This window comes from Balaenoptera borealis (genome assembly GCF_965194805.1).
Source record: "Balaenoptera borealis genome assembly, chromosome: 16".
Lineage (NCBI taxonomy): Eukaryota > Metazoa > Chordata > Mammalia > Artiodactyla > Balaenopteridae > Balaenoptera > Balaenoptera borealis.
The window spans coordinates 79061582-79087615 of NC_138872.1; the positions used below are offsets into that span (position 1 = coordinate 79061582).

At 57.6% G+C, this 26034-nt stretch overlaps 1 protein-coding gene across 1 annotated transcript in view; it reads right to left on the reverse strand.

Annotated features, from left to right (window-relative positions):
- ELN (elastin) overlaps window positions 1–25960 on the reverse strand; it is a 33358-nt gene extending 7398 nt beyond the window's left edge. Inside the window, 27 exon segments of the mRNA XM_082358559.1 lie at window positions 42–146; window positions 699–806; window positions 809–919; window positions 2282–2338; window positions 3190–3270; window positions 3672–3725; window positions 3947–4057; window positions 4641–4694; window positions 5913–6185; window positions 6870–6929; window positions 7015–7110; window positions 8554–8610; window positions 9196–9255; window positions 9669–9710; window positions 10372–10443; window positions 10942–10971; window positions 11251–11322; window positions 12317–12364; window positions 13043–13099; window positions 13185–13247; window positions 13493–13588; window positions 14097–14132; window positions 15410–15439; window positions 17594–17626; window positions 18484–18513; window positions 19487–19537; window positions 25576–25960. Of these exon segments, the coding sequence (XP_082214685.1) occupies window positions 42–146; window positions 699–806; window positions 809–919; window positions 2282–2338; window positions 3190–3270; window positions 3672–3725; window positions 3947–4057; window positions 4641–4694; window positions 5913–6185; window positions 6870–6929; window positions 7015–7110; window positions 8554–8610; window positions 9196–9255; window positions 9669–9710; window positions 10372–10443; window positions 10942–10971; window positions 11251–11322; window positions 12317–12364; window positions 13043–13099; window positions 13185–13247; window positions 13493–13588; window positions 14097–14132; window positions 15410–15439; window positions 17594–17626; window positions 18484–18513; window positions 19487–19537; window positions 25576–25657 (1969 nt within the window). The 5' untranslated portion in view covers window positions 25658–25960.
- Window positions 25961–26034: the final 74 nt, after the last annotated feature.

Genomic DNA, 26034 nt, shown 5'->3' on the forward strand with positions numbered 1-26034 from the left:
GGTCAGGGGCGTTTCTGTTCAGCCCTTAGAAGGCCCCTCACCTGCACCTGCCCCAAATCCAGGAACACCAACACCAACTCCAAGTCCAGGAACTCCAACACCGGGTCCAAATCCGGGAACGCCGGCAGGAAGCCCAGCGGCAGCTCCTGGGGGAGATGGGGAGTGGGGTGGCGGCAGCAGGCAGGGAACAGGCCCTTTTTGGGGTGTACGGCTTAGGGAGCTGAGTCAGGCCCCAAGGGAAGGGGTCCAGACCCCCTTAATCTGCCCTCTACGCTGCCACCAGAATGGTCTTCCTAAAACTCTCATTGACCACCAAGTCCAGCCCTTCCCCAGGCTGGCATTCAGGGACACACACTCTGGACACCACTGCCCTTTTCAGCCTAACCTCCTGTTCCTCCCTTTTGTATGAACTCATTTGATTCTCCTAACAAGCCTCTGTGACAGGTGCCATCGGTACCCACACGAGAGGACAGGAAACTCAGAGGTCACTCAGCTAGTGTGTGGCTCAGGACTCGAACCCGGGTCTCCCTCAGGCCAAATCTGCACTTCCAATCCCTCTGTCTGCCGCCTTGGGGGCCTCATGAGGCTGCAGGGCGGGCCTGAGATACGGCATGTCCTGGGGTCCAGTTTAGGCTTGGGTCACGCTGGGCCAGGCCTGGGCTTGTGGGGTGAGGAGAGAAGGCAGGCAGGGCACTCACGGAACTGGGCTTTGGCGGCCGCCTTAGCAGCGGATTTGGCTGCAGCTGGGGCCCCTACTCCTGGGAGGAGAGAGAGGGGGTTCAAGGATGGCGCCCATGGAGCATTCAGAGGCCCCTCAGGACCACTTGCTCACACTGCTTACCTATGATGCCACCGGGGCCAATGCCAACACCGGGACCCAGACCGACACCGGGGCCCAGACCGACACCTGGGCCTAACCCTGCAAGACAGAGAAGAGCTCATCCTTAACCAAGTCCTGATCAAGGAGGGCAGAAGCTAATGGAAAGAGCAGCGGGCTGGAGGTCAGGAGCCCTGGGTCCTTAGCCAGGCACAGACTTGCTGTGTGACCTTGGACAAGTTACTTTCCCTTGATGGGCCTCAGCTTCTTCATCCCTAATATGAGGTCTGGGCAGGATCAGGAGTTCTTAAGCTTTGGAGTTACAAGGGCCCCTTTGAGACTCCTGAGGGTGATGGAGGCAGACTTATGTAGTAAAGGGAGCTCTGCAAGACAGGCAGGACTGGCTTCCAAGCTCAGCTCGGCCACCATTTAGCTATGTGACTATGGGCAAGTCTCTTAGGCTCTTAGAGCCTCAGTTTCCACATCTGTGAAATGGGCATAAGAGTACCAATTTCATAAGGCTGGTGTAATGATTACCTCAGCAAATGATAGTTTCACAAAAAAGAGTTGTTTGTCATATGTGAGTTTGGGGGTCAGCAGACCTGAAGTTAAGATTTCTCTGGCTCTAAAGTGAGCTGTTGGGCTTCCCTGGTGGCACAGTGGTTAAGAATCCTCCTGCCAATGCAGGGGACACGGGTTTGAGCCCTGGTCCCGGAAGATCCCACATGCCACGGAGCAACTAAGCTCATGTGCCACAACTACTGAGCCTGCGCTCTAGAGTCTGCGAGCCACAACTACTGAGCCTGCGTGCTGCAACTACTGAAGCCCGTGCACCCTAGAGCCCGTGCTCTGCAACAAGAGAAGCCACAGCAATGAGAAGGCCACGCACCGCAAAGAAGAGTAGCCCCCACTCGCCACAACTAGAGAAAGCCCGCGCACAGCAACGAAGACCCAACGCAGCCAAAAATAAGTAAATAAAATAAATAAATTTATTTAAAAAAAATAAAATAAAATAAAGTGAGCTGTTTCGCTATGCCATATTCAGGAAGGTATGGGAACCTGGGGCTGCCAGGGTGGCCCTCAGATGAAGCAGGACATGGAGAACCTTGTCAGGGAGCAAGAACATGGCTGTCCCTTGGGGTAGGTGGGAGCCCAGAGGAGCCCAGCATTTGTTCCAGAAGCAGGGCAAGGCCCCAGCTGGACTGGGAGGCAGCAGTGGCTTTGGGAAGGGTAGGGGGTGTGTTCTGGAGGGTTCGCCAGCACCTGTTCTCACTTTGCCTTCCTAATCAGAAACTTCATCCACACCCCTCAAAGTGGTCAGATGGGCCAAAAGCTGTGAGGAAGGCCCACACCCAGAACATGACAGCCTAAGGAGGGGGGTCTGCCAGACCCCAAAGCAGGGACACAAGAGAGCAGTGCTCTAGGCTGAGGGTCGAAGACAGGACTGGCAGGGGGCTCACTTACCAAACTGGGCAGCTTTGGCGGCTGCTTTGGCGGCTGCAGCTGCCTGGATCCCTGCCCCTGGAGATGTGAAGAGTGTGGAGTGGTCCTCAGCACCACTTCCCCCTCTTACCCACCCTCCACAGTGGAAAGGCTTCTCAGAGACCACCTCTAGGGAACTGTCCCCTCACCCAGGAAACCCAGCGTGAGGCAGGCCCGCTCTCAGATGGCCCACCAGCCACCCTGGGCACGTCCCTTCCCTGAGAAGCAGCTCTGAGACTGTGGCCTTCTAGCTCTGCCCATGGTGGAGGGCAGCCCGAAGCTGTCTCTCCTAAACCTCAGTCTAAAAGATTTCTGGAGCTTTCTGCTGAAGGTGATGTTAGTTTTTAAAAATCCTAATCACGTCCGTATCCAAAACTATTAGAGGAAGCGCCACATTTCTTGGGGGGAAACTCAAAAGGGGAATTTCCTCCCAGAAAGAAGAAGAAATGCAGAAGAGAAATCTTCTGGTGGGAAAAAAACAACCAAGGAAGGCTGTAAATTAATCTCATTGTAATTCTTAATCTCCTCCCCTTGGAGAAAGAGTGCCGGGAAAACAAAGGCTGACACAGGCCCTCCCACCTGATCAGAAACCAGAAAGGCCCCGTGAGGGGTGAATGAGGCCCCCCAACCCTGGTAGAGCAGAGTTCCACTGCCTATTGGGCTGACATCCTGAGCGTCCCCGGGGTAGGTAGGGGACTTGCCGGGTTCGCTCAGCAATCTGGAATCCCATGGGGGCTCTTCCCTCCAAACTAAGGGAAATTGCTTTGTCTCTACCCTGTCTCTGGGCTCAGTCTTGTCATCTGTAAAATGGTACACTTGACATAGGCCACCTCCAGGGCCCCTTCCATGAGATAAGCCAAACCCATGTCTGGGTTGGGGACACAGCTCACCTGGTACCCCTACAGCGCCTGGCACACCTGGTATTTCTCCTCCGGCACCTGGCACCAGCCCTCCCAGGGCTCCTGCAGCACCTGGAGGGGTGAAGAGCATCCAGCTCTGCCCTTGAAGTGCCCCCTTCTTGGGGGAGCAGAGGGTGAAGGTAGGGGTTGCATAATGGCATAATGGTTGTGTATGGACGGGCACCTTTAACTCGCTGGTCTGGGGGAGATAAGCCAGACACCAATGATCCCAATGGTGCGCAATTGAAAAGTGCAGAAAACTTCACTGTGGCTTTGGAAGATGGGCCCAGGGGCTTCCGACCTTGACCCAGGCCATTTCAGCCCTGGAGGCCCTAGTGTGAGGTTGCTCTGCCCTCGTGTTGGAGAATTGCTCTGAGCTTTGAGCCTGGGCCTTGCAGGAGAGCAGGGCTGTGGTGGGGAGGAGGGGAGGGCATGGCCCTGGGCGTGAGGACAGGCAGGGCTGGGGCACTTACCGATCTTGGCTGCCTTGGCAGCGGCTGCCTGGGCGGCGGCTGCTTGGGCTGCTGCTATGAGGAACCGAGAAAGAAAGAGACTCAGAAACCTTGCTGGATCTCAGCCAGGCTGTGCTGACAGAGCTCCTGCCCCAAAGGCACTGGAGACCCTCCCTGCGCTCTACCCCAACTCCTCCCTGAGCTCGGCGAAGCCCAGTCAACCCTCCCCCACCCCCACCCCCATCCACCAAGCCCCCACCCCTTCCCTGTTTCCCCCGCATGGAACTAAGGCTCACGGGAAAGGCCAGCTCCAGGAACACCTCCGACTCCGACACCGAAGCCAGGAAAGCCCCCAGCACCGACGCCGAAAGTGGGAATACCTCCAACTCCCACTCCGCCTCTGGCCCCTGCAGAGAGAAGAGAACCAAGTGGAAAATGATCTCAATGAGAGAGGCTGGGAAGGGCTCTGGGGGACGCTGGACTGGAGAAGAGGATGCGAGCTTCCCCTAAGTCTGGTCCATGAAGGACAGGAAACCATGGGACACCTGGGCCCCCCACCAACTTCCTCCCTACTGACACCCCTCAGTGTGTCTCCAGCCCCTCTCTTCTCTGAACGCTTGGGGAAGAGCCTCTTTGTTGAAGATGGAAAGACTGTACACAGGTCTCCTACCCCAGCCAGTCTTGGGCTCCTCTGAGAGGGTCCTGGCCAGAGCAGGGAGGGTCAGGGACACTGTCTCCACTGGGAATGCTGTACTGGGACTCTCCTATCACCCAGTCCCTTGGCCTCATGGTGGGAGACAACTGGGGGAGACATAGTCCTGGGGCCCAAAAGGGCCAAGTCCCAGCTCTGCCAGTGACTTGCTGTGTGGCCCTGGGCAAGTCACTCCCCTTCTCTGGGCTGTACAACGGGGACTAGAAGATGACGGTCCTTTAGTTCTGGCAAGTAAAGGCCAGAATAGGGTGGGGCGGAGCTATCAGCACAGGACTCACCGAATTTGGCTGCTTTGGCTGCTGCTTTAGCAGCTGCAGCTGGTGACACAGCCCCTGTAGAGACCAAGGGAAACACAAATGCTCAGGAGAGAATGGAGCAGAGATGCGCTATATATATCCTTCTGTCCACCCATCTGTCTTTCAGTCCATCTTCTTTCTATCTGTTGAGCCAACACAGAGTGGTCCATCCATTTACTCACACATATATCTCCATCAGCCCATCTGTCCATCTGTCTATCCAGCCACCCATTCATCCATCTGCTGACCTTCCTGTATGGCTGTCCATTTGTCTATCTTTGGACCTCAATCTACCCACTCAACCACTTATCTCTCTGCCCACCCACACACGCATTTATCCATCCATCTATCTATCTATCCATTCATCTAAATATCTAACCAACCAACCATTTTGATTTTCTTTTTCTTGCGGCGCCCCGCGGCACGTGGGATCTTTGTTCCCCGACCAGGGATCAAACCCTCACCCCCTGCACTGGGAGCGCAGAGTCTTAACCACTGGACTGCCAGGGAAGTCCCCCATCCATTTTGTATTTGCTTTCTACCCACCCATTCATCTGCTCATCTACCCACGTGCTTATCCATCCATCCATCCATCCATCCATCCATCCATCCATCCATCCATCCATCCATCCTTCTAACCACTTATCTTGTCCCCCACCTGCCTATTCATCTCTCTTGTCATTTATCCATTTATCTCACCATCCACCATTTTACCTATATCTATCTATCCATCCATGTAACCACCCATCCTTGTATCTGTCCCTTCATCCACCCACCACCCACTCTCTCATCCATCAATTTGCCTACTCATCCACATGGCCATTCACCTACCTCCCTAGCTGTCCCTCTGCCCATCCACCCCCCCCATCCATCTATCCACCCATCTACCTACCCACCCATCTATCCACCATTTACTGAGCACATATTCAGCTAAGGGTTGGGAACACAGAGATGAAAAAGACATGGTTCCTGCCCCCAGGAGCACACTGACAGCCAAAAGGTGAATTCAAGATGTTGCTGGCCGTAGTTAATTAGGAGGTGGTTATATCCCAAGGAAGAGAAGATGACCAAGGGTGTGGAGAGAAGAGGATAGAGTGGGGAGGTGTCGGGGAGAATACAAAAGTCTTGGCAATAATTTCAACATCTCTCTCTTACACACACACATACATACACACACACACACACACGCACACACACACACACACACAGAGCCAAGCTCACCTGGTCCACCCATGATGCCCGGGCCCCCAATACCTGGGATTCCAACACCTGGGACTCCAACACCTGGGACTCCAACACCAGGGACTCCAACACCTGGGACTCCAACTCCTGGGACTCCAACACCTGGGACTCCAACTCCTGGGACCCCAACACCTGGGACTCCAACTCCTGGGACCCCAACACCTGGGACTCCAACACCTGGGACTCCAACTCCTGGGACTCCAACTCCTGGGACTCCAACTCCTGGGATGCCGACTACTCCTGGGCCAAAGCCTGGCGCACCAGGCACTAAGCCTGCAGCAGCGCCTGTGGAAGGAAAGGATTGTTTCCCTGGCCTGGACCCTGTGGGGACCTCAGAGGGCCTCCAGGGGCATGACTCTGGGGAGCTACAGGAGTGGCAGGTCCTGAGTGCAGGATCCCAGGTGAGCGGGCATTGCATCTGCATGGATCCAAGTCATCCGAGAGAAGGGCAGGGAAATGAGGGAACCCCGACAGAGCTCTAAGGGTGTGCATCTATGGTTGGGAAGAGCACAATCTAGCTCTGAAGCAGAGTCAGAACGCTCCTCTGGGCACCCAGGCAGTTAGGGCAGCAGCTCTGGGTGGCCCTGGGGGAGAGTGGGAGGAGACAGATGCTCTACAGGGTCCCTGCCCTCTGCTGAGTCAGTCAGTGGAGAGCACTGGACAGAGTCTCCCAGGCAGAGTGGCCAGAATGGGCAGAAGCAAGGAGGCATGACAATGACGCTTTAACTCACCATCCACCATTTTACCTATATCTATCTATCCATCCATGTAACCACCCATCCTTGTATCTGTCCCTTCATCCACCCACCACCCACTCTCTCATCCATCAGTTTGCCTACTCCTGGCACTTCGTGCCCCAGATGGACGAAGGCAAAGTCCATCCAGCCTTATAGGACTAGGGTCTCCAAGGCCCATGCAGAGGCCAGGGCTGGCCGGAGCCCCGGTCCTGCCCCCTGTGGGGACACTCACCATATTTGGCCGCCTTAGCGGCAGCGGCAGCGGCAGCAGCAGCATCTGGAGCCCCGGCCCCTGGAGAGAGAGCCGCAGAGGGTGAGGCCCTTCCCCTACAGCATCCTCAAGGAGACCCTCCACCCCCTGCTGGAGTGGACACGACCTGCGATGCCTCCGATGCCAGGAATCACGCCGGGCCCGCCAGGAATGCCAGCACCTCCAACACCAATGCCAGGGAGAACGCCGGCTCCTCCAGCACCTGTTAGGAGGGGGATAGTGCAAATGTGGCTCCCAGGGGCCCCTCCTGAAGCCAGGCAGGAGGCTACTTGGATGCTGGTGTGTTCACAGTGCAATCTCCTCTGGGAATGAGGCCCAGGCATCTCCAGCTGGGCCTGCTTGGGAAGGCCCCCACCCCACTGTTCCTTGACTCACCCCCAAAGTGTCCATTTCAACACCCTCATTAAGGGACTTGTATGTTTTCAGACAAATCCCATTCTAATCACTGCCACATACTGAGAAACCACAAGCGGCCGCTCCCTGGGCCAGAGGGGCCCCTGCAAGAATGTTCAAGACTTCCTCTCCCTGTGTTCCGAAGACGCGGCCAAGTTTGCAATCCAAGCGCCTGGCTGCCTGGCTCTGGCAGCCCCTTGCCGTCCCACTCCCCTGCTCCCACATTCCAGCCACCCCCTCCAGCCTTGGGGGCTTGGAGGGAGGGCTTGTGGGGCCTCCGTGGGGCAGGCCTCCAGCTCAGTGCTACAGGCTACAGGAAGGGCTCCCCTGGGACTGGGGTGGAGGTGAAGACTTCACCCCCCATGATCTGACTCTGAACTGGGGAATCACCCGGGACAGGGGGACAGATGCCCACTTTGCTCCCCACGTGGGCATAGAGAAGGCCATGCCACATCTACTAGCCAAGGGATCATGGGCTTGAGGAGCTAGTTAAAAGTTTTATAGTACATACTAAATTGATACTAAACTATTAAATTGTTTAAATGCTCATATAGGTACCACCTAAAATTATCATTCTAACCACCCTTTTACCCATTCCCTCTGCCTGCTCCCTCCTATTTTAACCACATGGCAAACTCCACCTATATTTTAAGGCCTGAATCAAGTATTATCTCTGAGAACGCTTCCTGATTATCCCCAGGTAGAAACAACGTCTCCCTCTTGACTCTCACAGCAGTGCCAACATTCTCCAGCAGAGCTCTTATCTGTCCCTGGTCTCTGAAATGGATGGGTGGAGGGAGGGAGGGACAGAAGGAGGGAGGGATGGATGAATGGATGGATGGGTAGATGGATGGATGGATGGAGAGACAAGTGAGTGGATAGATGGATGGAAGGATGGATGGATGGAGGGAGGGATGGATTCATGGATGGATGGATGGAAGGAGGGACAGAAGGAGGGAGGGATGGATGAATGGGTGGATGGAGGGATGGGTGGATGGATGGAGAGATGGATGGAGGGATGGAGGAATGGAGGATTGGAGGGTGGAGTGAATGGACAGATGGAAAAAAGAATGAATGAATGGATGGATGGAAGGAGAGAGGAACGGGTGGTGTTGCAAAAGTTGGATAAATGCGGGTGGAGTGGGGAGGGGCCACCTTAGTTAGTTATCTGTGAGGAAGGCTCTCAGTGGTAATAGGGATGGAGAGGTTGGGGGGCTGGCAGCTAGCAGGCAGGGACTCCAGGCGTACTCACCAAGCTTTGCTGCTGCTTTAGCTGCTGCTGCTGCTGCTGCAGCCTGTGTGCCAACCCCTGGGGGAGAGGAAGGAGAGAGACTCTGGAAAATGTGCCCCTGCATCTCCAGAGCCCATCTATTCCAGCCCCAAGAAAACCAACTGGTTCGGGGCTTCCCTGGTGGCGCAGTGGTTAAGAATCCGCCTGCCAATGCAGGAGACACGGGTTCAAGCCCTGGTCCGGGAGGATCCCACATACCGCAGAGCAGCTAAGCCCGTGCACCACAACTGCTGAGCCTACGTGCCACAACTACTGAAGCCCGCACACCTAGAGCCTGTGCTCCACAACAAGAGAAGCCACCGCGATGAGAAGCCCTCGCACCGCAATGAAGAGTAGCCCCCGCTCGCCGCAATTAGAGAAAGCCGCGCACAGCAACAGAGACCCAGTGCAACCAAAAATAAATAAATAAGTAGATTTGTATAAAAAAAAGAAAACCAACTGGTTCACATCTGGGTGTGGATGTGGGGTTTCATAGCATGCAGAGGTTGAGGATCCTTCTCCAGGCTCAGACCGGGGTCTGGATGTAGGGTGGGCTGGCCTGCTTTATGGAGCCTCGGTGATTAGTGCCCCCTTTGGCTGGCAGTGGCGTGAGGCTCTCCTTACCTGTCCCTGTCGGGTACCCGGCCTTGCCCGCGGCACCAGCTACTCCTCCAGGCCCATAGCCTGCAAAACGAGAGCCTCTGGGCATCCACGTGGACCTCACCGTGGCTGCCCCCTCCCCTGCCCTTCAAGGGCCAGGCCACCCAGAGTCTCCACCTGCCCCCCCCCCCAACAGCCAGAGTTAAATACAAATGTGTATGGGATGGTTATTCCCATTTTACAGACAAAGACACTGAGGCTCAGAGAAGAAACTGGTTCTCCCAAGACCTGGTGATAAGTGCGAGGGCCAGGATTGAGAATGAGGCTGTCTGAGTCCAAGTTCCATGTCCCCTCCTTCGGGGACTCCCATTCCGAGACTCCACACCCCCCCTCCCTCCAGCTGATGCTCTCTTAGCCCTGAGCTGGGGCCACAGCTCCCTTGCCAGAACCCTGCAGCTGGAGAGAGCCAGAAGCCCGCCAGTCTAAGAGGGCCTTACCATAGGGCAGTTTCCCAGTGCTGTAGGGCAGTCCGTAGCCACCTGAGGAGACGGAGTGTGGGATCAGGGGCTGCCCCATGGCAGCCCCATGCCTCACTGGGCCCCCACTACCTGGGTAGATAGACCTATTCCCACAGGTACTGAAGCCCGAGACCGCGCCGCCCCCACCAGGGCTGTGAGCTGCTCTCAGAGGCTCTCGGGAGAGCAGAGGCCTTGGTGGAGGAGGGAGAGGACACCCCTGCCCCAGGGCATGATGGGACACCTGTTCTTCTACCAACCCAGGCCCTGCCATGGCCCTAGAGTCTGAGTATCTTCCTTACTCTCCTCCCCATCAGGAAACAGCTCATGATGTGAGCTGATTGCTGGGGTGGAGGCGGGTTGACATCAGAGGGGTCTTTCCAGTGAATGGTGTTTCTTACCATCAACGCAAGTGGTTTCCCATCAGGGCTACGGGTCTCTGTGCATGTGTGTGCATGTGTGTGCACACTTGTGCATGTGTGTGCATGGGAGTGAGACCAACACCTGCAGGATGGCTTCCCCCTGTTTCCCTTTGCTGGCGACCAGAAATGGGCTTTAATACCAGGTTTCCTGACTACCCCCATCCACCCCAAGACACAGGTGGCCAAACAAGTCCCCTCTCAAGCTGGCTTCCCAGTAGGAAGGCCCAGCGAGTGGTGTCTCTTGAATCCCCCTTCTGCCTTACTTGGCAGCTTGGGTGCCTTGATGGGGTACCCCAGAGGGACTCCAGGCTGCTGACCTCCAAAGGGTCCAACTCCTGTGGGAACAAGGAGAGCAAAATCAGGTCCCAGCCACTCGGGCCAGCAACCCCGGCGAAGCCCCCGGCCTCACGCTCCACTTTCTGCTCAGACAGAATGAGCTCCCATGGCATCCGGAATCCAGAAACCATCCTAGTGCCTAGAGGGCCTTCCTGCCTCTTTCTCATCGGCCAGCAGAGCAACCCCCAGTGACGGGCCACTTCCTTCTGGAAGCTACAGGACACTCTCCCTCCTGGGGCTTGGGCCACACTTAGGGTCTGTAGCCCTTGTGGCATTTGGCACAGACTGCTGGGTTTTCTGGGCTCATCTGGGCTCCCAGACAGAGGGTTGGGACGGGGGAAGCAGGCCTGTGATTGATGCCACTTTGTGCTGAAGCCAGTCTGAGGTCTGGAGCAGTAGGCACGCCCAGCCCCTCCCAGGGGAGGATCTCCTGCCCGGCTGCCCGACCCATTGGCCTGCCCACCCTCACTGGCGTGGGGGACCCAGCCTTGCCTTACCTGGGATTCCAGCAAAAGCTCCGCCTCCACCTGCAGTGACAAGGAGCCATCACTGCAGCCCTGCCACCACGGGCACAGGGCACCCACGCACCAATGGCAGCGCTGAGGGGCGGGCTGACCCGAGCCGTGGCCACTTCTGCCCAGACCTCCCAGCTCATGCTGCCTCGCACACACTCGGGGATTTCTGAGAGATGTGCCGCCCACCTCAGCCAGCTGAGCCCAGGGTCCCCGCCCCTCACCCCGGGACGGAGGGGACTGAGGGCGAATGGAGATTCCCACCACGGGTCACCAGCCCAGCTGGCAACATACCTGGGGCCTTGGCCTTGACTCCTGCTCCAGTGGGAACCCCAGGGAGCACCCCTACACCCGGGAACCGAGCTCCTGAAGGGGCAAAGTGGGGGCTTGCAGTGGGCATGGGAAGGCCGGCCTGGAAGGTCCAGCCCGGCACCACACCCCCGTCAGTGACACAGCTGGCCTCCCTCCTCACTGACTGTCAGCTACTGGCATGGCTCACAGGGTCGGGGGAGGGCCTCTTTGGTGGTGACTTTTCTTCCCCATCTGACCCAAGGTCAGAAGTTTTAATCCTATTTCCTAGCCATGTGCTTCTGTGTTTCTGTTGGCCTGTCTCTAAACTGGAGTTAATTTCCCGCCGCCCTGCCCACCCTCATTAGAGAAGGCAGACAGCAGAAGCCTGCCAGAAGTGGGAAGAGCCTGCAGGTCGGGGAGGCCTGTGACCTTGGGGGGCTCTCACTGGATGTGATTCACAAGCAAACACAAAGCAGTCATCTGCTCTGGCTGGGTGACACTCCACTTGCCAGTGTCCAGGGCTGCCACCTCTCCTGTCTCCCCTGGGGCTGGGCCATCGTGGCAGGGGGGGGCCAAGGGAGGGACACTCTGCCAGCAAATCCCGCAGAGCAGCCCGAGTCTGGGCTTTTGGGGGAATTCAAGAGGTCACACGTTGGGTGGGGTGGCTGGGCCCTGGTGGGGAAAGGAGGTTGAGAGGGCAGCTCCGAGGGTCTCCTGCAGGGCAGATGCACTGGGTGGGCCCCCTGGTGACTTATGGCTTTTGGGAAACAGCTGGCCACAATGGGGACTTGGTCTGTCCTTGGGGGCCCACTGCAGGCTGCAATGATGTCTGGGTCTGGGCCTGGGCTCAGGGCTCTGGGGGGCCAGGGGAAGCTTGTTGATCTTCGTAGGGGAAAGACAACCAGAGATCTTATGTCTGTAGCCTGAGCTTTGATGCTTAGGGAGAAAATGCCGGGCAGGACCCAAGGTCCCTGGTGGCCTTGGCTTCGGGGGAGGTGGGGGGCCACCGGGGAGGCTGCCAGGGTCCGCTCTCCTTGCTATAGGGTCCCCTTTCCCTCCTTGCTCTCACCTGCGCCGGGGAGCACTCCGCCTGGGAATACACCTGGGAGCCCCACACCTGTGGCCAAAGAAGGATCGTGAGCAACAGCCTGGCCTCCAGGGGCCCCTCCTGGCCCGTCCCGCCGTGGCAGCTCCGGGGCTCCCGAGCCAGCCACCTGGGTGCCCGGCGGGAACAGCGAGGGACACACGTGTGCTGGCTGCAGCCCTCCTCCCGAAAGTTCCGGAAGTCATCTGCAAACCCTTCTGTGCGTGGATTTGTCCCATCTCCTGGAGCCTGTTTACATGGCCGGCCCAGCCCACCTCTGGGTTAACAGTTTCCAGATGATGTTCCCTCCCTGCTGTGTGGACTCAGGCAGCCTTTTGTTTAACCTGAAGTCACTTCCTCAAGGGCTTGGTGCAGACGAACAAGCACCGGATGGGGAGTTGGCGCACCTCGGGCTCACCCCAGCTCCACAGTGGCGGGGCGGGCCCTTCTGCACTGACTTCCCATCTGTCGCCTGAATGTGGGTGCCACAGAGTCTGTCTCTGAGGTCTGCTCCAAAGTCCTGGAGGAAGGGCCCGGAAGGTAGACCAGGGCCCCTCGCCCCTATCTGGGACACGGCACCGTGCTCTGGCCCTGGCTATGCCCCCTGCCCTGCTGCAGCCAGGCCCTGTCCTTCCTGCCCCGTGGGCCTTAGAAGCTCTCGCTCCTCCCTGACCTCTGCCCTCCACCCCCAGGGACTCCATCCACGCTGACCTGGCACCTTCCCGGGCTTCCCTCCAACTCCTGCTCCGAGCTGAGGTACCACCGCACCTGGTAGGGAAGGGGCCACGTCAGAGTGGGCTCCACCCCTGACCCTGCGGCCTTCACCGGGGCCACCCAGGTCTTGCCTCCATACCTGCAGGCACTCCTAAGCCACCAACGCCACCAATGCCGCCGACCCCACCAAGCCCCGCAGCACCTACAGAGCCAGGAGTGGGAGAGGAGAGAGGTCACATCGGGAACAGTCAAAGGCAGGAGGGCCCGGGGCTGAGGTCTGGCCCTGCCACCACCTCTGAGACTCGGGCACAGCTGGTTGCCTCCCCACACCCCCAGGAGATGGAGCTGAGGCTCCCGTCTGCCTGCCCCTCAGGAAAGGTTCTTTGCAAAGTGGAGAGCCTGCGGGGGCCAGAGGGCTTATGGCACGTCCCAAAGGGTAACACTCACCGGCCTTGGCAGCGGCTTTATAGGCTGCAGCAGCGCCAACCGGGCCGCCGGGCACCAGAGCTCCTGGGAAGGCCCCTGCAGGAAAGGCCCCGAGCCCTGCGGAGAGGAGGACGGGGTGAGGTCCTGCCCGCAGCCCTTCCCCGGCCCGCCCTGCCCACGAGGTACATTTGAGGCTCTTCTGCTCCACGCAAAGCTGTGACAGCTGCTCCCAGGACTGCGTGCGGCGTCGGCGGGCAGTATGGACCAGGCTGCTCCGCTCAGCCTGACAAACCGCAGGGACCTTTCGGGGTCAAACTTCCACACCTCCCTCCTCCAAAAAGCCTTCCTGAAGCCCCGCCGAGGTGGGCGACTCCTTTGGGCTCCTGGGGCTGCTTCCCTCCAGCTCTCGTTACTAAGTTATAACAGCACCCAGGACCCAGCTGTGATTCCCTTGTGCCCCGGACAGCTGCTCGGGGCAGGTGGTCTCAGCACCACCCCCTACACCAGTGCCCAGGACGGGCCCGGTCTGCATCCTTGTACCCCCAACCGCCCTCCATACCGGGCAGATGCCCTGGGCTTGGCTCTGGCCCCCAGAGGGGCATCTTGCCTGGGTGTCAACACTAACCTGCCCCAAGACCAGCGCCTACGAGCCCTCCAGCACCTGCAGGGAGAAGAAGACAGAGCCGTGTGAGGGGCTGGTGTGGGGCATCGTTCCTGGGCCCAGGGTGGAAAGGGTCTCGTGGAGTAGGGGCAGGAAACTGGCGATGCTGTGGTCGGCGTGTGGCCGCTCAGGGCCCTAAGCCGGACTCAAACCTTTGGCCCTCAGGGGCCAGTCTGATAAAATAGCAGCCGCTGCTTAGCAACCAACTGCTATGTGCCATGTGGACTGACTGTGTTGACGCCCTACAACACGCCCTGACCGGACCTCACTTCCCTTAGAAGGCCCGCCACCTAACGAGGGACCCAGAAGGGCTTTCTGTGAGGGCTGGAGCTGAGCAGGAGCTGCCAGCAAGGCCTCACCGAGGCCAGGCCCTGCTCTGTTCCCACGTTAGCCGCCCCACCCCAGGCCTCTCATCGGCTTCCTTGCAGGGGTCCCCTGCCTCAGGCCACGCCCTTGCCCCTGCATCCGGAGCCCCCTTTGTCCATCCGTCTAGCCTGCCCTGCAGTCCGGGAGCCTCCCTGCCTGCAGACAGATGCTAAAATGTTTATGAAAAGCCAAATGTGTCCCTCTGGCTCTCTCCTTCCCACATCTGGGCTCAATCTCTCCTTTTCCCCCTCCAGGAGACATTCCACGGCTTTGGCCAGGACGGATGGGCAATCAGGTTGGAGTTCACAACCGTGCCGGGTTTGTTTCCAATTATGTGAGAATCTCTCCCACAAGCACCGGTCCTGGCCACCAGGGTTTCAAGCTCAGGGGCGGCCTCTCTGGGGACCGACCTCAAACACGCAGGACTGCTGAGCCCTGGAGAGTCCACCTGGCTTTCACTGGGTGTGGTCCCCCGACCCCATTTCCTACTTTTGTGAGCTGGCCCGTCTGAAACCCCGCCAGCCCCTCTGTAAGATGGGCCTCTGGCTCTGGCCAGTCTCCCTTCCGGGCAGGTGTGGTGTGGTCTAGCTTGGCGTGGGGCGTGCCTGGGTCCACTTCCCAGGACTGCAGGCCCTGCCCCTCCCCAGCTCTGGCAGGGGTTTCTCTCAAGCCAGACCTGTATCCTGAGCTCCAACAGGGCAGCGGACACGCTCGGGCCTTTCCTGACCACAGAGGGGCTGGGAGGAGAGGATGGGGACCGAACAGGAAGTGAGAAGAGGCTGGGTGCGTGGGGTGGGGCACGCAGCCCCTGTGCAGCCATCTACTCTCGTCCCGTGCTCCCCCAGAGTTGTCTGGTCCCAGGGCCACCCCGTAGCATGACCAGCTACATGCCCTCCTTCCTGTGGACTCACCTGGCCCAAAGGCCCCAAGGAGTCCAGCCCCTAGAAAGGAGGAGAGAGGGGTGAGGAGGAGAGAGGGGCGAGGACTTGCCCACGGTTGGTTGCCCAGGGGCCTGGCTTACCCAACCGTCTCTCTGCCCTGGAGTCAGAGAGCCCTGGATTCAAATCCTGCTGTCCCAAGCTACTCCTTGCATGAAAGAGCAAGTCACTTCACCTCTCTGAGACTCAGTTTCCCCACTTACAAAAGGGCCAGTGTATTCCCGACCTTCCTGGGACCAGAGGGCTTGTGGGCAGAGGGCACAGAGTGTCTGCAGCCTGCCAGGGTGACCGGTGGGTGGCCCCCCTGCTCCTTCCCGTCCTCTCGTGTGGGTGACTGGCCTCCAGCCGGTGCTGGGGGTGTCGGTGGGGCTGGCTCCCAGCTGCCTGGTCCCCCACTGAGAGCCCAGGTAGGGCCACCAGCCGAGGCCCACGCGGAGCAGCTGCCAGGCCACCCACGCTCTACTCGCTAACGGATTAGTTGTTCCCAAGCATGACATGCATTGTCTGTGCCCAGTTCCATCCCATCTGGGCAGGCCCAGACGTCCCTGCTGCCCGGATGTGGGGAGCTGCCCTTTGTCGGGGGAGGGGCACTGTGGCCCTGTCCAGGCCTTTGTAGCCCAGAGTCCTAAGGCTGAAAGATGACCTCAGGGAGGTCATGGAGTCCAGCCCCTTTTCATCAGCAGATGCTCTGACTCTCCTCTTGGTCTACGCCTTCACCCCGAGCCAGAAGTTCTTTTGGAAGTCTAAACTAAATCTTTCATTAATAAAAGCTTCACTTTATCAACTGCAGCTGAATGCAGTTTTCGCAGTCTTCTCTTCGGTATTTCATCACAACCTGCCATGTGTCCCCTGCTGCCAATGGGATCAATCAATCCCCGTTCTAGCTCTGCAGTCACGACCTCTATCATTTGGGTCTTCGCAGCTAAGCACGATCCTAATTCCACACCTCTGTTTATCTAGCCTTTCCCTGTTCCCTCTCTACCGTCAAAGACCCTGTTAAGATCACTCACCCCTCCGAGAAGATAGGAAACAGCTTCAGGTGGGATAAGCAGTGAATCCCGAGGGCTCCAGCCTTGCAGACCCCAACAGACCCCAGCAAACCCCTTGCCCAGGCCTCCTGCCCTCCTGCGTCTCTCTCGCCTGGCCCCAGCCCTGTAGTTTCATAACCCAGATGGGCTTGCAGGGAAGAGGAAGCTGGGTCTTGTAGATTCACTTGCACTTGAATCATTGAACATGTGGATTTTGTAAGAGCTGTTGGACATGCAAACTGTCCTGCAGTCCCCGGCTTCAGAGCCAGGGAGACATGGATCAGGGTGGGGGGTGCCAGGGCTGCATGTGAAGCATCTCATGCTGTTAGGGCCATAAATCCAGACAGAGACGCCCCTTCCTCCACCTGCTCCTTACCCACCAGGGCCTCCTGGAGGAGGAACCCGCCCTCCCTCTTTCCTGGGGGTGTGTTCTCTGGAGCTGATGGTGGACCCTAGTGGCAGATCCAAGCCCCATGGGCAAGGCCGGGATAGATCTGGCCACATCTTCATATTGGAGAACTCCTTGGTCTGGACACAGCTGGAAGGGGCCTGGGAAGGAAGCTCATCTGGGGCCAGGGTCAGGGTGCAGCCTAGGGTCAGGTTCAGGGCTTGGTCTGGGGTCAAGATTCAGCCTGGGGTCAGGATAAGGGCTCAGATTGTCATTAAGTTCAGGGATATCTAGGATCTTGGCCTGGAGTAAGAGAGGGCTTGGTTTGTGGTCAGGGACCATTCAGGCAGAGTATGGGGCCCACCATCTGTGTCTGAGCCCACAGGCTTGGTGGCCACTGGAACATCAATTCCTATCTTTGACTCTAGCACCAGGGCTGTTTCTGGGACCCTGTGCACAGGGGACGGTCAGGGAAGCTGGGCACATAGGCACTGGCAGGGTAGGTGCCAGACACCCCTCACACATGGAGGACAGCAAGCTGCCTCCAGCCTCCTGACCCTGGATGCCCTGGAGCTTGGCCCTAGCCAGGTCGTAGGTGGGGTTGACTAGGGGGCAGAGGGGCTGTTGCTGCCCACCACTTCCCTCCCTCCTCCGTCCATAGGCTGGGTTCGCAGCTCTGCGGACCCTTCCCTCCCCTGCCCCGCCGGCACTCACTCAGTGCTCTGCGGCCACGGGTCTTACCTGGCTTGGGTGGTTTGCCTCCAGGGCCCAGTGCTGCAGAGGGAAGAGATGGTGGTAAATGGGGAGTCCCAGCCCACCTGACCTACCACGATCCCCCAGGGCACTGCGGGGTCTCACTGTGGGGTGAGGAATGGTCCTCCCCTCTGCACAGGGAGCTGCTTGGAGCCCAGTGTCCACATGCCTGGGTGGGAAGCCCAGCTCTGGCCCTGATTTGGGGTTACCCTCTCTCACACTGTTTCCCAGCCTCTGAAGGGGATGACGCTTCCCGCATAGTTGGCTTTGCAGGGATATTACTGAGGATCAAAAGAAATATGAAAGAGGGACTTCCCTGGTGGCGCAGCGGTTAAGAATCTGCCTGCCAGTGCAGGGGACACAGGTTAGAGCCCTGATCCGGGAAGATCCCACATGCCGCAGAGCAACTAAGCCTGTGCGCCACAGCTACTGAGCCTGCTCTCTAGACCCCGCGAGCCACAACTACTGAGCCCGTGAGCCTAGAGCCCATGCTCTGCAACAAAAGAAGCCACTGCAATGAGAAGCCCACGCACCGCAATGCAGAGTAGACCCCGCCTGCAGCAACTAGAGAAAGCCCGCACACAGCAACAAAGACCCAACACAGCCAAAAATAAATTAATTAATTAATTTGAAAAAAAAAAAGAAAGAAATATGAAAGAAGGCAGGGCCCCCAGGGAAAGAGGCCATGGGGAGGGGCTTAGGGGGCTCGTGAGCTCTAGTTCTTAGACAAATCCCTCCCCACTGGACGCTCGGTCTGTGAAATGAGGGGTCCCTTAATGTCTGGGCCTTCTGAGGTTCTGAGGTCTGAGCACATAATGTGGACTAGAGTGAGACCCAGACCCCATCGCTGAGGAACCAAGTTTGGTGTCTGAGCTCACCTCCTACTCCCAGGCCTCCGAGACCAGCCCCTGTGTTGAGGGGAGAGAGAGAGAGAGAAAGAGAGAGAGAGAGAGAGGACCATCAGGGCCCCTGCCAGGAAGCCGTCCATCGACCCTGGTCAAATCCACCGCTGCCTAGCCATGTGACCTCGGGCAAGCCTTGACTTCTGTGAGCCTCCGTTTCCTCATCCATCTCATTGGGGAAACAGCTGTGTGCCCGTGTGTACCTGGGAGTGTGCTGGTAGCTGCCCTCATTTCCACGTTGGTTCTGAACACTCAGACACTTTGTAAGTATTGAAAATATTAGTTTTGATGTTTCAATCTACTTTAAAACATTATGCTTTTTTCTAAATTAAAAGAAAAATTGTAAAGCAATTATACTCCAATAAAGATGTTAAAAAAAAAAAAAAAGAAAATACGCACCCCCCCCCATGCCATTGAGTTAATATTCTGCCCATTTTCTTTTTTTGGAGGGGGGCCCAATCTCCATCTGCACCTAGTCCTTGCTTTTATATTGTCTTTACTTGAAAATCACTTTACCATGTTACCCGACAGATAGCATATTCATAATTTTTAGTAGTTGCATCATATAAGTTTACTTAATCACACCCTCCAGTCAGGTGGGTTTCTTGTTTGCATTTTTGCAAGGAACATTCCTATGAACCTTGGGGCGGATGGTTCTTTTTCTCTTCTTTTCAATTATTTCCTTTGAATGGGTTTCCAAGAGTCAGGTGAATGGTTCGAAGACTAAACAGCAGGGATCGGTGAGGCGGCCACTTTCCGACAGTCTCACAAGCATTGCATTTCATCTTTCCGAAAATTTATGCTCTTAATAGTTGTAAAATAGCATCATGTAACTGCTTTTTAAAAGAGGAGTAACTTATGGGTCCTCTGGGGTAGGTGTGCCAATGTTGTTCCCTTCTGCAGTGTCACAATGTGCATCTCTTGCAAATGTAATCACCATCTGTCTTACCTGGGAGTGTGACAATCTCATGTACATTACCTGGGTAGAAGACCCCTCCAGGCACTCCACCAGGAACAGCCCCTGGGACCCCTGGAATGAAGTAGGTAGAGTCCCCCATTAGCCAGAATGAATAAAAGCACGCTAACAATAAAGATAATGATGATGATAATAATACTGCCTGTCTCCAAAGCCATTTAGGTTGACTAAGCAAATAATGTTTACAAAGCATTTTCTCATTCATGCTCCTCAAAATGGCCTGGTGAGGCTGGAAGGGCAGGGATTATTACCTTCATGTTAACAGATGTGAAGTCAGGCTCAGAGAGGTTAAGGGGTGTGCGGGGGGTGGGGGGGTCGCACAGGTGGAAAGAGATGAAGCCTGGATTCAAAGCCAGGCCACTCCTCTGAGCATAACGGTCTGCGCTGCGTTACCTGGGGAGAGCCTGGCATGGGGCTGGGCCTGAGCACCTTTTGCTGGGCGGCCAAGCCTCTCCAGCCCTGAGCGGCACGGGCGGGGGCCAGAGTTGTGTGAGGGCAGGCCAGACTGTGACGGTGAGCGGTGAGGAACTGTGGCTGCTGCCGACAGAAGTGCAGCCATTCCCACGCTGGGAGGACGGCGTGAGGTTCGCGTCCTCAGCCACCGGCCAGCAGTGGTTGGGTGGTGCTCTGGCTGTCTGACACAGAGCTGCCTAAGGAGGCGCCGAGGCCCAGAGGGGGACACCATGAATGAGCAAAGTGAATAGTTTCCTAAGGAAAAGCTAATTCACTGGCCAGTCCAGGGGCTGTCTGCCCAGCCCAGATCACGAGTTCAGTCCCCGCGGACCAGTGAAGCTCTCACCGGGGAATACTGTGATGCAGGCGCCCCAGACCCAGCCTGCGCGTAGTCATGGCAACAGACAATCCTGGTGCAGACCAGGCCCCGACTCCACCGCCACAGAACGGCCCCAGCCTCGACAAGCCGCCTTGCCGTTGCCCCAGCCCGGGCCCCAGCACCACCCTGCTGAATGGGGCGCGGACTGGGTTGGGAGACAGTGTCGGGCAGCTCCGCAGTGTGCCCAGCAGACATCTGGCCTGCTGGCCCCAGGGCCCTGTCAGCCTAAGCCACGGCCCAGCAGGGTGGGGGATGCCAAGCTGTCATGGCCACCCCGTGCCAAAGCCCCGGCGCCACCCCCCTACCTCCCCCCCCAGGCACTGCAATCCAGGCCTGGAGTGTCTAAGCAGTCTGCTCAGAGCCTCGGGGGCTCAGGGCAGTGGCCCCAGGGGGCTGGGCCTGCTGGGAATGAGCGCCTGGGTCCTGTCATCGGTTGCCAAGTGCACACATGGTCCGCCCCAGGCCTTTGATGCCTTCTCTGGCTCCAGCCTCCGGTTCCGAGCTCTGAGCTCTGTCTCTTATGTGCCTTTCCCTGTTGTGCTCCAGACCTTTCTCTGCCTCGGCCTCTCTCCCTCCTCCCCTTCCTCCCTCTCTAACCCTCTGCTCCAGGGCAGACTGCAGGAATGACATGGTGGGTGGAGGGAGCAAGGGGCTCAGGATAGACCCATCTAGCCTCTAGTCTTGGCTGTGCCACTTCTTACCATCTGTGTGACCTTAGGCAAGTCACTTAACCTCTCTGAACCTCAGTTTCCTTTGTAACAACGTGGGGCTGATAACTGCTGCCTTGCCAGGTTGTTGCGAGTTGTCAAAGAGTTCAAGAGACCTGTCCTACCCTGGGCCTGGCACTCGGTAGCGCTTAAAAAAAAAGGTGACACTTTGTTTCTACTTCACTGCACAGTACATGGCCTGAGGCCAGGTATACAGTAGGTGTTCAATAAAGGATGGGTGAGTTAGGTGGGGGGGAGGCAAGGAGGTTGCCTGTGGGTCTGGTCTGACCTGTTCCATCCCCAACCAGCCTAAGGGTCTCCCCACCTCGGGGTCTCCCCACCTCGGGCTGGCCTGGCTGAAGCCCCACTTCCTCTCCTGGGGTTCTGTTCCCCGACCAGGGGCCAGGCTCCTCCTGGGCCTGCCAGCTCCTTCTCTGCTTCTTCTGTCCCCAGCTCTTTCTTCTCCCTACTCTCCACCCCCATGATTCAGATCTCAGCAGTGTTTGCCAGACTCCGTGCCTGAACCATGACGGCCTGGGGAGCCAGAGGTTTTGATCCCCGTTTTGCACTGAGGAAATAGGGAAGGCTTAGTGGGTGTAAAGGATGCCCGCCCGGCCTCTCTTCAAGTGCAGGAGAGGTGAGAATAGAATAAGACAGTAGTTGATCAAAGGCCTTCAAAAGGCAGCAGCCTCCACTCCTGCCCCATCATGGGAAGGGGGCATCCTCCTTCCCACCTCCCCTCCTTGGCCTGAGCAGTTCCTCCTGCCAGGAATGCCCTCTCCTCTATCCAAGTCCTACCCTTCCACCAAGACTGGGCTCAGCTTCTCCCCCCTGCCGTCTCTGAGCCTGTGGTTCTCACTGCTCATCTGGCCCAAAGCAGTTGGCCTGGAGCATACTTGTCTTGTTTTATGTGGGTTTGGCTTGTTTCACCGGCTAGCCCAGGGTGGAACTTGTCTCTTGCATCTTAGAATTGTGATCCTAGACTCTCAGGGATCATGACTGTCTCCTGGCCCGGGCTGAAATTCCTTCTGTAAACATCCTATTGTGTTCCCGCTTGCACGCCTCCAGTGACAGGCAAATTCCCACCTCCCGATGCTGTCCGCTCTACCTGCAGAGAGAGCTTCCTCCTACTGAGATAGAATCTGCCCCTCTGTCTCTCTAGTTCTGCCTCCCAGAGCCCCAAAGACTGAGGCCCATCTCTCATCCACAGAAGCTCCTCGAACATTTACCTTTTTTCAAGGTCTAACTCAAATGTCACTTCTTCCGTGAAGCCTTTCTGGATTTCCTGGGACTCCTCTAGGCCACCCCCTCTCCCAGTCTTGTCAGCTTCCTCCATTACTGCATCTCTGTTTACACACGGGCTGCCTCCCCACTGGACAAAACGTGGCATGAGTAGCAAGAGGGAAAATTAAACCTCACAAACGTGCACGAATTACAAGGGTTGATCAGCCCAAGATAGCAAATTCTGAATAAGAGAATATACAGTTTTTAAAATTTGCATTCCCACAATCCTCTTACTTGATGCATTTTTTTTGCAATGTTACATTGCTGGAGCCTCCCACCGGCCCTAGGCAGTAAGTAGGGCAGGGATGTTTCTCCCCATTTTACAGCCAGGGAAACCAAGAGTCAGAGAAATGAAGTGCCTGGCCCAGGAACCACATCTGACCCCAATCACACGCAGGGCATTCTGCGTTCCAGATTCTTTGATCTAGGTTCAAAGATCTGGGACATGGCTGTTTGGGAGCGAGCAGCAGGCCAGCAGGCCTTGGCAGGGGGCTTTGCCAGTTCCAAGTCCAGGGGGCCGGCCTGGGGTGCAGATAAGACCACGCGAAGCTGTTTGTCGTTTGCATGGAGAAAGGCCGCCAAGGGTTTTTCGAAAACAATCCTCCAGTGACTGACTCTGTCCCCTCCCTCCCTCCCCCGGACACGTCTGTCCTCCTGCCTTGGCCCCAGCAGACTTGGAGCAGGATCAACCCCTAACCCCAAGGTCCAAGGTCCAAGGTCCTGGAGGCTCCTCAGAGTCACCTGGGCAGCTTTTTACAAGACCTACAGGTCTGGGTCCCTCCCCAGACCACCAAATAAAGCAAAAATTCTTGGGTGAGACCCCACATCAGAATTGTTTCAAGTTCCCGGGTAACTCCAATTATGCAGCCAGGGCTGAAAATCCCTGTTGCAAACCGTCTTCAGTTCCGAAATAAGAAAACAAACAAACAAACAAACAAGAAAACACCCACAACCAAAATGATAGAATTTCTGGGGGTTTGGGGCAGCTGGTCCCAATTATAACTGATTTAATTTCTCTCTCTCTTTTTAAATGGCGTGGGAGTTTGGGGCAGCTGATCTTCAAAGCTACTTTTGACCCATCTTAAATGGGTCTAAACAACTTTTACCATCACAGAGTCTTCCCGGGATGCCCCTTCCTTGTCTCCCCTGGCAACACGGTTCTTTGGAACTGGGGAACGCATGAGGGTAATATCTTCTTGGGGTGGGGGGAAGCTGGGTTCGCTCAGGACAGTCAGGCAGGTGTGTGCGTGTGTGCGCACATGCGTTTGGGTGGGGGGCCCCTCCCACGTCCCATCTCTCTAGACTTCCTTTGGGAGGCTCTGGGCACAAACCCCAGAAGACCTCATCAATTCACACACCCCTTATTTGGACCCAGCTACTCTACCACCTGGGACGGAGCTGAGATTTATGTTTGCAAAGAAAGAACAGGACCAGCGGAGCATTTAGCTCAGTCATTGAGGATGCATTCTTCTTAGGGCAGGCCCACCCCAGAGTACTTGGCCCCCAGCCTGCCCCTCCCCAAATGCTGCTCAGAACCTGGATCTTTGGCCACCTCATCTTTGGCCCAGTGCAGAGAGCTGGCTGGTGCTAATCCCCCTGGGGCTGCCTTAGCCTGTCTGAGCCTCAGTCTCCCCACTTGAAAAGCGTAGATAAAAATCCTCTACTCCCAGGGTTCCGGTGGGGACTAACCATCATGCTCTAGGTGGGAGCTCTCTCTGGGAAGGCAGACGTTCGGGGGCCAGACTCCGGGGAGGAGGATCAGACAGGACCAGAGCTGCTGCTCTCGGGCATGGGGGCGGCTGCTCCTCTGGGACTGTCTCGCTGCCGCCCCTGGGCCCCACCTGAGGGTGCACACCATCCCATGGCCTCATCCAGACCCAGGAGTTGACCTCTGCAGGAAGTCCCTGCTCCCAGCGGTCCTGCCCAGCTGGTCAATCTCACTGAAAGAGCTGTTGCTCCAGCCCTCCGGCCGGGCCCTGCTCCAGCCGGTGCACCTCCCCACGCTGGCCGCCACCAAAGGGCCGGTTCTCATGGCGAGGAAGACTCTCCCGGAAACCAGACCCCACCCAGGCTACCCGACCAAAGGCTCGTGGGGCTGCCTGCGCCTCTCTTTTCCCGTGGCCAGGAGCACCGTCAGGGACCCCTGGTAGGCCACTCCCAGGGTCCCACAAGGTGCTAGCAGCCCCCGGGGGGGGGGCGCCCTCGGGACACAAGGCAGGGAACATGCCAGGTGGTCCAGGAGTGCCCCGAGATCCACTCAAGCCCCTGCCCCTCACCACTCTCCCTCCGCCAGGAGACGGACACCTTCCCCGGCTTCCTTGTCCTCGCTTGTGTTCCATACCACACATACACACACACACACTCACATGCACAGTGACAAACCACACCCAGTGACACACCTGGACACCAGATCGCCCACGTATACGTGCCTGTTGGGTGGCAGACTTTTACACATGCTAACAGGCACTTTCACGTACCTACAGCACCCCTCCTCACACACACACACACACACACACACACACACACACACACACCCCTGTCCAAGGATGAACCTGTGAACGTTCATCCCCTCGCAGAAAACTCCTCCTCTATTTGGTGACACGTCTGGGCATATACACAACATGCACACCTGTGCAATAGCGTGTAACACACTCACACACACACACACACTCACACACGTACACACATGCTCCCAGCCCTCCTCACCAGGGACAGACCACAGCAGCAGCTTTCCAACTCGCAACCCTATAATCAACTTAACCCTGACTTTGCTCCGAGCGGGTCCTGACTTCCCAGGGGACGAGGAACCTGTGGAGGTCAGAGAGCTCACTGATGCTAAGCTGGCCCCCAGCCCAGGTCCCCTGCCCCCAGGGCACACGTGCACACCCGGCAGGTCCACAGGTGTGCAAACTGCCGGTGCCCACAGAGCCGGCGGGACCTCGTCGGCCCTTCCCCAGCATGCTGGCGACCCCCATACCGGGAGATCCCCCAGGACAGAGCAGGGCCCATCAGCCCTCTTGGGGCAGCAGAAGCCGGTGCTGGCTTGGGACCACCCTGAGTCGTGGGCCGATCGTGTGACAGGTTTCTGCTCAGCGCGGCTGGCTGCCGGGAGGGGCGGTTCCAAGGATCCAGTGGCTGAGGGGCTCCTGCCTGGGACCCCCTGGAGGAGGCTGGGGGTGAAGAGCGTCCTCTCGTCCGTCCGTCGGTCCAGCCACCTGAGCGGGAGGCCCGAGGGCTGCGGGCACGTCAGGGAGCAGGGTGAGGCCTACCTCCAGGCTGCGAGGGGTGGAGAACGCACAGCAGGAGCAGGAGGGCTCCGGGCCGCAGGGCTGCCGCCGTCCGACCCGCCATCTCGGGGAGAAATGCCCCAGCCCGCTCTCTGCGCCTCGTTTTATCCCCAAAGCGTAATTGCTGCCTTGTCGGGCTGCGAGGGAAAGAGGGAGGGAGAGAGGGCGGGCGGGAGGGCGGGAGAAGGGGGAGGCCTCGGGGAGGGGGCCGCGGGGAGGGGGCAATTACGAAAGGCCGGCTCACAAGCCTCCCAGGCTGGGTCTGACTGGACTGGACTGTGGGCTTTTTTCCTTAAAACACACGCGCGTGCACACACACACACACACACACACGCACACGCACACACACACACACACACACACAGTTTCCCCCATCTCTCTCCTGCTTTCCCTCTGTGGCTGTTCTTTCACTGCTGGCCCCGTTCCCCGCCAGAAAGTGCG